This window comes from Hippopotamus amphibius, chromosome 5 (genome assembly GCF_030028045.1).
Source record: "Hippopotamus amphibius kiboko isolate mHipAmp2 chromosome 5, mHipAmp2.hap2, whole genome shotgun sequence".
Taxonomy (NCBI): Eukaryota; Metazoa; Chordata; class Mammalia; order Artiodactyla; family Hippopotamidae; genus Hippopotamus; species Hippopotamus amphibius.
The window spans coordinates 85749286-85760009 of record NC_080190.1 but is presented as its reverse complement, the minus strand read 5'-3'; the positions used below and the strand labels follow the sequence as shown (position 1 = coordinate 85760009).

Genomic DNA, 10724 nt, shown 5'->3' with positions numbered 1-10724 from the left:
CCTGGAAAGCCAGGGATATAATCCAGTCTTCTGGTAGGTGACACAAAGTGGGTCCTTAAATATGCCTGCAGAACATGGGTCAAATGAACACTACAGTGATGACAGGGCTTTGGATAAGTCTCTACAATTTATGGTGATGCGTATTCTACCTGTAATGCCACTAAAATTATCTTTAAATGATCGGATGATTCTAACATAAGCGAATACTAAGGACGACATTGGCCCTTCTAGATTCAAAGGGCAGAGAAATACTTTTGGGAGAATAGGGGCTCCTCGAGGTGGACCATACATTATCAGCACATTTTCTTTCCTGAAACCGAGTTGCATCGTTGAATAAAGATGTCCTCAGAAGATTTAGCACAGAAGTGAGCGTGAAATCACCTCATCGCAGCCCTGCTGGTGTATCATGGGATTCACCCTTGACTTTCCACATCAGCGTGACTGGTGTGAGTCTGGGTGGACTTCCAGATATTGCAACATAGTCCCAGACTTTTGTTTGTTTCTTTTTTTTTTTTTAAAGAACTTTTATTGAGATACAGCTGACATACAATAAACTGCATATATTTAGAGTGTACAATTTGATATTTTTTTTATTAGTAATGTATATACGGCAATCCCAGTCTCCCAATTCATTCCCCCCCAACCCTCCCCACTTTCCCCACTTGGTGTCCACATGTTTGTTCTCTACATCTGGGTCTCTATTTCTGCCTTGCAAACAGGTTGATTTGTACCATTTTTCTATATTCTGTGTATATGTGTTAATATACAATATTTGTTTTTCTCTTTCTGACTCACTTCACTCTGTATGACAGTCTCTAGGTCCGTCCATGTCTCTACAAATGTCCCAGTTTCACTGCTTTTTACAGCTGAGTAATATTCCATTGTATATATGTACCACATCTTCTTTATCCATTCATCTGTTGATGGACATTTAGGTTGCTTCTATGTCCTGGCTATTGCAAATAGTGCTGCAGTGAACATTGGAGGGCATGTGTCTTTTTGAATTATGGTGTTATGTTTGTTTCTCAGCTGTATAAACACATGCCCTCGTGAGGGGATGCAACCCAAGGAGTACAGGCTGCTCTTCAAGTTCATCACTTGCACCTGCTTTCTTTTCGCCTCCCATCTCACCTTTATCTCCCAAGCACATAGACTGGTCTGATGAGTGTTAGTGACAGTTTAACAAGTCATGACTATGCAGCAAGCTTCGTAATAAGCACTCTCCATACATTATGTCATTGAACAAAAACCTGTGTGTTGTAATAATACCTCCCATGTGAGGTAGGTGCTATTATCCCCATTTTACAGATGCAAAAATTGTAACTCATTGACAGAGGTCACCGAGCTAATAAGTAATGACTCAGATTTTGTACCCAGATTCACCCTTTGCCAAAATCTTTATAACCACTATTCTGTACTGCCTCCAAGTTTCAGCAAAAAACTTTCCTTAATTTTCCCACTACTTTAGAGAGCAGCATTCATAAGTCCAGTGGGCTGTTCAGCTCCTGAGACACTGCACGCAATTCCAACCCTCATCCTTTTTTTTTATTGAATGAAAGATTGTTTAAATTCTACAGTGCTTTACAATTTTCAAGAGGTTCACACAGATGACTTCATACAATCCCGTAATAACCCCTTTTCCCCCACCTCTACTTCACTCCCCCCCTCCCCACTGGTAACCAGCAGTTTGTTCTCTATATTTGTGAGTCTGCTTCTCTTCTGTTTTATTCACTAGTGTGCTGTATCCCTCATCATTCTTATATTTGCAATCACACGTATAATGACGTAAAGAAAAACACCTAAAGATAAGTTTGAGCTCATCACAAAGGAAATGAATCCATACCAGTGAGCCTGGGAAACCACATTTTCAAGGGGATTAGCCACTGATGAAAGCACATTCATTGATTCATTCGTTCCCCAGTGAACACTGAGTATACACCGTCTAAGGCTTTAAGGATGCAATGAAAAATAAAACAGAGCCCTTGCCCTCAAGTGCTTCTAGTAGGGTCACTGAGTAAATAAGAGGCCATTCAAATCCAATGTGGTAAGTCCTGTGAGCTTGTGAATGAGATGTGATGGGCTTGTAGCCAAACCCAGTTCAGACTGAGATGTTAGAAAGCTACGTCCCATCCCTGAGGGCAGAGTCCAGCATTCCCTCAGTGTCGTTTGTCACCACGTGGTTAAATGAGTCGTGCACCTTCCCTGGGAAGACACATGGTTATTTGTTCTCTTTTATTAGTTGAAGAGAACGAGAGATGCCTGGTTATGTGTTCTCAGTGCTTTGACTAAGATTCTTAGTCCACTTGGGAAAGTTGTTCCTATGATAAATATTAGGCTAACTGTAATCAGAAGAACACACCTGCCAGGAGATATTCCCAATCTACAGATGAGAAAACTGAGATTCCAAGAGGTAGTAACTTACCCAGTTCATACAACTCATAAGTAAATGGCAGAGCTAGGACATACACCCAAATATTCAAGCTTTGAGAGAAAGGTCAATAAGCTAGTAAAATAAGGGCTACACAGAGCAGCCGTGAGGAAGCCTCTTTTAGCTTAAAGGCACCACATCATTCCTGGGCTTTGAAGACCACCTGATTTTGATGTTTAAAGTGCTGCATCTGCAGCACTAAAGTGGCCTCAAGTGAGTGAAGCTGCCTGCTACACAGACGGTGCACCTGAAACCAGCTTTCCCTCTGCATATAAAGGGCGTGGGGAGCTCGGGCTCCCGGGAAAGGAAGTGCAGGGCAGGAAGAGAGGTCGCCCGGCTCCCAGCAGCGCTATGCGGCTGCTGCAATCCATCTGGCTCTGTTTTCCACTGTCTCTTGCTCTGAGTGGCCAGCATGAGCTCGAGGCCCCAGGGTATCCTGATACACTGCACTGTGGGCTAAGGAGCTTTCAGTTCACCATAAAGCCTCTCGGCCAGGGGACAGGAGCTCCTCCTGCACTAGTCGCCTGGGGTAAGTTTAACGGCTGAGCCAGGCAATGGCGTGTTTCCCCTACTGCCCAAAACTGCCCTCTGCTTCCTGTCCTAATGTTTCCCCGCCTTTCCTAAACTCTGCCGCTTCTCTCTGTAGCATGAATCTTCTAAAATACAGCTTCGCTTCCGAATCTGACTCCCCTCTTGTTCCTCTCTTCTTGGCAGCCATCCCCAGGGTCTGAGGCAAAGCTGGCTGTCTTTCCCCAGCACTGGTGATGGTGGTGGTGACTGACCATCTGTGCTCCCCCCCCCGCCCCCAGATGACCGTGGGCGGCAGCACAGGCTGCAGAACGACTCTGACTGCGGCACCTGGGTCAGCGAAGGCCCCGGCAGCTCCCTGACGGTGGAAGCGTCCTACAGCGGCTGCTATGTCACTGAGTGGGTGAGTACCGCCCAGTCCTCAGGAACGCTGAGACACCGGAGCCACCCTCCAGGCTGACTCCCAGGGCCTGTCCCTCCAGGACTCCCACTACATCATGCCGGTTGGAGTTGAAGGGGCAGATGCAGGTGGACGCAGGGCGGTCACAGACACAAAGCTGTTCAGGTGTCCTATGTATCTCCCAGGTAAGGGCTGGAAACTCCCAGGTTCTGGGTGGTGTGCAGCTGCCTGAAAACACCCTCGGGCATCTTCTACGCACTCTGTGCTGGGACACCAGGCACCACGGAGGACTGTCTTCCAACTCTCCCTTTCAGGGACAACCTTAGGGAAACCACCGTCTGAGCAGTTACTGGGGGCCCAGGCACTGGGGCAGGGTGGGGGGCTTCACGGGTTACCTATAATCCCAGCCCAGCCCTGTGAGCGCTATTGTTGGCCCCCAGCAGGCAGCTACCAGGTGCCCCTCACTAGCGAGTGGCAGACCTGGGATCCATCCAAGAGTTATCCTGGGACCAGACCTCCTCGCCCTTGAAGGGAGGGAAGGAAGCTGAAGGTATCAAGGAGACTTGGCACATGCCTTCGGGAAGCAGACTGTGCTGAGAAAAGGGCTCAGTCCCTTCAGCTGGGGGTGGGGGGCTACTCGATTACTTAACTGGGTGCTTAACTGGGTAATTCATAGGAAGTAGGATGCCAACTCAGCCCCAGCAAACCCTGCCTTGCCACCTGGGAGCCCTACCGCAGGCATAAGAGTCACACCTGTAATTCTGCACACCTGCCTCATGGGGTTATACTGATAAAATACACAATAAGCCCCACTCCACACCTACTAAACCAGAAATGCATGTCAAAATGATAGTAATTTAGAGTACACTAAGATTGAGAATACCTTTTAAAGAACAAAAGAATTCTTTACTTGGAAAAAAAAAAGTCTCTCTGCTTCTACCAATCTTGGTATTTCTTCTTCCAAAGAGGACTCATTTCAGGGGACTCCTATAAGGTGGTGTAATAGTTAACTTTCTAGCTCAGGTTTAATCTCTAGTATGTAAACATCTCTTCCAATCACACAGATATCTATGGGAATCTAATGTTAAGCTTTGTAATGAAATGGTCTCTTCTTAAAGACCAAACTTTGTTACCTAGTTTGAGTTACTCTTCTCTTCAAAATCTAGCCCTAGACATCCCAAATGCTGGCCTTTGTGAGTCTATCCCAGTGTGGGACAGACTGCCGTGTGCTTCTTCACCCATCACTCAAGTAGACTGCAGGCAGCTAGGCTGCTGCTACAACTCTGAAGAGGTCAATTCCTGTTATTACGGAAACACAGGTGAGTCACTATCTTTGAAATCAGCTGAAGAAAAGTACCTGCAATTACTATTAACTAAACCTAGAGAAGGGTTATCTCCCCAGTCCCCCGCCAGAAGGCAAATACTAAAGATGGCCGGAGGTTGATGTATAAACAGTACCTCCTAGAACACTTGACCTCAAGTGACAGAGCTTTCTACAGCCTCCCATTGTCTATTCTCCTAGAATCCTACATAAAGCAAATAACATTCAATGAACTCAAGCTAAGTCTGTATGCAAGATGCTCATTGACAGAACCTTAATGAATTTCCAAGAAATAGCCACTCTGTTGGCTGATTTTCAAAATAAAACTCTCTAGACAGATGACTGTTTGTCCCAAACCATGCTAAAAGTTTTTCTCATATAAAAAAAGACCCTCATTAAACAGCTAGATGCCATGCTCAATTCTGTGCTCTGAATTCTAGCTGATCTGTAAAACAAAGCAGGTATAGCCAACCCCATTCTCAGGTGAAGCTGATGCAAGCAGGTTAAATACTTTGCTTGAGGCCATACAGTAAGTGATGGAGGCAAGATTCAAACCCAAGTGCTCATCTAGAGCCTCAATTAAACTCTGAATGGCTGAACCTGTATCCAGGTCACTAGCTGGAAATGCTCCTTTTCTAGGAAGGGGAGAGGAGGGCAGGGAATTTAAAAGAACTCAACTAAATCATCAGGCTCTTGTCTGGCTGGCTTAGTAAGGAGAGAGGTGACCTGCCTTCAGTGCAGTTGCTCTGGTGTTTCAGTGACCTCACGCTGTACCCGAGATGGCCACTTCTCCATCGCTGTGTCTCGGAATGTGACCTCGCCCCCACTGCTGTGGAATTCTGTGCACTTGGCCTTCAGGAATGACAGTGAATGTAAACCTGTGCAGGCAACACACACCTTTGTCCTGTTCCGATTTCCGTTTACTGCCTGTGGTACTACAAAACGGGTGAGAAGAGCTGACCTTGGGCTCTGTTCCTGACTCTAGAAGTTGGGTAGGAATGCCCTAGTAATGGGCGGGAGGGAGCTTTGGAATAGCTTAGCCGTGAAGGATGCACCTGACTAATGCTTGGTGCAGAGGGTGGTCTCTAGGACAGAGGGGGCTTCATCACTGAGAAAGCAGAAACCTCCCCTGGGCACTCCCTCTTGTGCTCCAGCCAGGGGCTAGCATCCCTTACCAAGCTGTAGGAAAAAAATAACAGGTTTCTCCCACTGCACTGCCCTGGGAAAGGAGCAGGGAGCTCAGCTGAGACTGATAGTATTTCTAGCTGTCTCCTCTGAGTACACAAAGCCCCCTCCTGTCCTGAAAGTAAGGTGAAGTGATAACTTCCCAGCTAGCCAATGCCATCTGCCCTTGCCTTCACTCATGTTGTGAAAAATGCAGCCTATAATAGGGCAACCTTGCTGGGCACTGGATCAAAGCAAATTATGAGTGAAACAGCATCTGGCTTGCAGGAGTGACAAGACTTCTTTACGTGCCCTTGTAGATCACTGGAAACCAGGCAGTATATGAAAACGAGCTGCTTGCAACTCAGAGTGTGAGAACTTGGAGTCATGGTTCGATCACACGAGACAGTATCTTCAGGTAAAGTCTTAGTTAACAGTTAACCTGACCGTCACTTGACCAGAACGCCTGACTTCCCGTCTTCCATAAAGCGGGAGTTCTAGAGCAAGCCTGAGTCCATAAATGACCAGATCCTCATGACAGGAGACTCTCTGCTGCCTTGTTGTCCAATCTCACTGACCATTTTAATCTAGAAGCCCTGTGTTACTGCCACCAACTTGATCTAAGCCTCAGACTCACCTGACTTCTAATTCATTTCTCTGGGTCTTTTGTTTCTTACTCTGGTCTCTTCCTTCTATTTCTGTTGCCTAAACTGTAACAAAATGAATCCCTTTAAAACCTTAACTAGCATTCTTAAAGCTTTCTCTTTGTCTTTCCAGAGCTTAAATTTATCATGAACATAACTTGCAGGGCTTTAAATAAAACTGCTACTACTTCTCCAGCCTAACCATCCCCAATGTTCTCAATCCTTCCCTCACGATTCCCTAACCCCAGATTGTGCTTCTATAGAGTATTCAATGGCCCTCAAACTTCTTGCCCTCCATATTTTCTCTCCTCTACCTCTCAGTTAATACTTCGCATCTTTTGTCAAATCCCCTGCAACATCGTCCCTAACTACCCAGAAAGCACCTGTTTCTCATAGTACTTAATCTATTTCTTAAACTGATTGAAATACAGTTGGTTTACAATGTTGTGTTTCTGCTGTACAGCAGTGATTCAGTTATATATTCATATTTTCCATTATGGTTTGTTACAGGATATTGAATATAGTTCCCTGTACTCCACAGTAGGACCTTGTTTATCCATTCTATATGTAACAGTTTGCATCTGCTAATCCCAAACTCCCAATCCATCCCCACCCCCTTGGCAACCACAAGTCTGTTCTCTGTTTCTGTTTTGTAAATAGGTTCATTTGTGCCATGTTTTAGACTCTACATATAAGTGATGCCATATGGTATTTGCCTTTCTCTTTCTGACTTACTTCACTTAGTATGATCATCTCTGGGTCCATTCATGTTGCTGCAAATGGCATTACTTCATTCTTTTTGGCTGAGTAATATTCCATTGTATGTATGTACCACATCTTCATTCATCTGTCAACTGTATCTATTTCTTATATGGTTTTTATATCAAACTCAAACATTGATCTTGTTTACATATCAGTATCCCCAATGATAGCTCTCACAAGGCCAGAACCACACCCAACATGTTTATAAACATCTAACACCCTAGCACTTAACAGTTCCTCAAACCTTAAAGATGTGGCATAGTCCAGCCACCCAAGCTAGTAGCTATAATCTTATTTTTCTGCAGGCTTCGAGTCAGTTGTAGCTACTCTGTAAGTAGCAAGGCTCTCCCAGTTAATGTCCAGGTGTTTACTCTCCCACCACCCCTTCCTGAGACCCAGCCTGGACACCTCACTCTGGAACTTCAGATTGCCAAAGGTAAGACCCTCTTGGGTGGAGTATCTGGCCCCTAGTCCAAATCCTGTCACTCTTCGGGATGTGAACACCCTACCTTGCTTGCCAGAGGTGTTTATGTGGGTGATGGTCTATCTCAAGCCACCTAGAGATTCCGAACTCTTTACTGCGTCAACCTGTTCTGGCTTCCTGCAGATCAACGCTATCGCTCCTACTACACTGCTGGTGACTACCCAGTGGTGAAGCTGCTTCGGGATCCCATCTACGTGGAAGTCTCCATCCGTCACAGGACAGACCCCAGCCTGGGGCTGCGCCTGCACCAGTGCTGGGCCACACCCAGCACAGACGCCCAGCTCCAGCCCCAGTGGCCCGTGCTGGTGAACGGGTAAGTGGCTCTTTCCTGCACCCGTGTAAAAGGCCCTCCAAGAGGCACATCTTGACTGCTGGATATCCTTGCTCAGATGCCCCTACACTGGAGACAACTATCAGGCTAAACTGATCCCTGTCCAGAAAGCCTCGGACCTACCATTTCCGTCTCACTACCAGCGCTTCAGCATTTCCACCTTCAGTTTTGTGGACTCAGTGGCAAAGCAGGCACTCCAGGGAGCGGTATGATGCCACCTCCTGGGGTCTTCAGCAGGGCTCTTCACCCCCCCAGCTCAAGTGTCTCCACACTGTACCACTCCTCAGCCAAGGTAGCCCTTACACATTGGTTGTTGGTACTGCCTCGGAGCAATGAAGGGATGCCAATGGCATGTGTGACACACGAACTAGAATCTAGTATTTTAGTGATTCTGTGATGTCAGCTTGGTTCATCAAGATTTTCTTGAGTTCTTCTAAGTCTAAATTTCTTGACTCCTTCTGGAGCAGATAAAGCAGGTTTGAGGACTTATGACATGCTATCCCATGATCCCAATTCTGTTGGCTCCCAGGTGTATCTGCACTGCAGTGCATCAGTCTGCCAGCCTGCTGGGACACCATCCTGTACAACAACCTGTCCGGCCAGACGTGAGTATCCAAGCTGTCTACACCAGAGGACAGATTGCAGAGTGTATTTTGTGTCCCAGTGCTAACCTTCTTTAGCTTGTGGCAAATAAGTCAAATTGAAGATTCATCTTATTAACAAGGCTTCCTTAAGTCCTTTCATGATGCAATAGAACAGAAATACAACCAGTTTCCTAGAATTCCCGGCCTTCTAAATATATGCTATAAACCCTGAAACAACTCTCAGCTTTAGCTTTTCTCCATATGAATGCCGACTTAGCTAGGAGTCAAATGGGTTCACAGCCTTTAATCTAGTAAAACACTTCTGGTCTATCCAGATAGAAATGTAGACTTCTATGCTTGCTTCAGGCCTGGCAGCATGGCCTGAAGGCTTACAGGTGGAATAGGATTGCAGACTTAGATATGTGCTCTCATGGGCAGGCCCAATGCTTGTTCAGTTGTATACTCCACCTGATCCCACTAACATTACCTGGCCCCTGAATTAATTGGGATTAATGACCCCTGAAGTTTTAGGTCCCTTATGTCAAAAAAAATCAGTGCTTTTCATAACTATCATTTAATAAATACTCAACAACCAACTGCAATGATACATCTACTTGAATACATATGTCTAAAAAACTAAAATTTTGCAAGTTCAGAGATCCTACAACCGGCAATAGAAATAGGATTCAAACAGAGCTCTGCTGTCCGTGTCTTACCAGGTATCTTTCTATCATAAGGTCTCAGTATTAAGATACTGCGGTTCAAGTATCTCTACTCAGGATGAAAGTTTGGGGATGGTCTAAGATCATCATTCCTCTGAAACTGACTGTTAATATAACTGAGCAAGTCTGAGACTTTGTATCTAACACACTGAGGTTTCTCTTGAGGCTCATGGAGCAGAGCTGTCCATACCAAGGGACCTGGCCCTATTTAGACTCTGTAACCACTCATTCCACATGTACAAAACTAACAATCCCTAACTCATCTCTCCAACAGGAAGAAGGAGTCCTGACATCCACTTGCTGAACAGCACTGCTAGCATTTCTAGCAAGGGTCCCATGATTCTACTCCAAGCCACTCAGGACTCTTCAGGAAAACTCCGTAAATACTCAAGTGAGTGGAAGGAGACCTACTGGAGCCCCTGTATGGGAACCATTGGTCAAACCAAAGCTACTTGCTCCCTCCTACTTCCCTGACTGATTTGGTCAATGTGAACCTCAAAAGGAACTGTCTAGCTTTTTTCCCTCTAGCTCAAGACTGGCAGTCTTTATTAGGATGTAGAATCACTTGGTTTCAGCATGTGTTAACCTACCTTTCCATCCTACAGGATCTCCTATAGACTCCCAAGCTCTGTGGGTGGCTGGTCTTTCCGGAACCTTAATCATTGGAGCCTTATTAGTGTCCTACCTGGCCATCAGGAAACAGAGATGAGTTACTCAGACCAAATGTGTTAATAAAACCAGATTGTACTGCTAGCCTGTGCTCAGCTTCTCATTTGAAAGGTAAAAAGTAATTTCTTTAGACTAGCTCATCTACTGTTAGCATAACCTCTTTCCAGCTTGGGCTTATTTTTCCCTTCTCCAGCCCTTCTATCTTCTGAATAGAATATTTCAGTGGAACTTCATGGTTCGTTGACAACTAAAGCAGAATCTACAAGAACTAAGGATCTAAGGCTTAGCAGAGATCTTTTGCAAGTTCATGAGGGTATAGAACAAAACTCTTCCCCTAGATCAAGCTAAGGTGGAGCTAGTCTACAGCTAGTCACGAATCTTCTAGACCATTGATTCTCTAACTTTAGTGTGCTTCAGGATCAAAGGAGGGCTGATGGAACAGTTACTGGCCCCACCCTGAGACTTTGATTAAGTAGGTCTGGGCTGAGGCATATGAACTTGCATTTATAATCATTCCTTGGGTGATCCTTTCTATTCCAAGCATTACACTTGGAAAACTAACATCTAGGACTATGCCTAAAAAAGGGTAACTGATCATGAGTTGATCAGTTGGATGTAGCTGACCAGGAAAGTCTTTGTTTTTGACCCAGAACCAGCAAGTAGTTTCATAGGTTAGTGGTAGAAAGA

The 10724-nt window shown here is 45.4% G+C and overlaps 1 protein-coding gene across 2 annotated transcripts; it reads left to right on the top strand.

Annotated features, from left to right (window-relative positions):
* The first annotated feature begins 2775 nt into the window (after positions 1-2775).
* Positions 2776-10122, top strand: ZP4 (zona pellucida glycoprotein 4). Of its 2 annotated transcripts, none has more exons than XM_057736675.1 (12): positions 2776-2957; positions 3238-3359; positions 3439-3541; positions 4529-4675; positions 5436-5623; positions 6162-6259; positions 7553-7683; positions 7855-8044; positions 8121-8268; positions 8592-8667; positions 9643-9759; positions 9974-10122. In XM_057736675.1, the coding sequence occupies exons 1-12, from the start codon at positions 2780-2782 to the stop codon at positions 10075-10077; spliced, it is 1602 nt and encodes a 533-aa protein (XP_057592658.1). In that variant the 5' UTR covers positions 2776-2779; the 3' UTR covers positions 10078-10122. The 2 variants fall into 2 exon arrangements, with proteins under 2 accessions (XP_057592658.1, XP_057592659.1); XM_057736676.1 differs by having other exon boundaries at positions 2780-2957; positions 4523-4675; positions 9643-9747.
* Positions 10123-10724: the final 602 nt, after the last annotated feature.

Coding starts and splice junctions, on each gene's coding strand:
- ZP4 (XM_057736675.1), top strand. CDS start 2,780: ATGCGGCTGCTGCAATCCATCTGGCTCTGTTTTCCACTGTCTCTTGCT. Junction 5,624..6,161: donor CCTGTGGTACTACAAAACGG/GTGAGAAGAGCT, acceptor GTGCCCTTGTAG/ATCACTGGAAACCAGGCAGT. Junction 7,684..7,854: donor GGAACTTCAGATTGCCAAAG/GTAAGACCCTCT, acceptor GGCTTCCTGCAG/ATCAACGCTATCGCTCCTAC.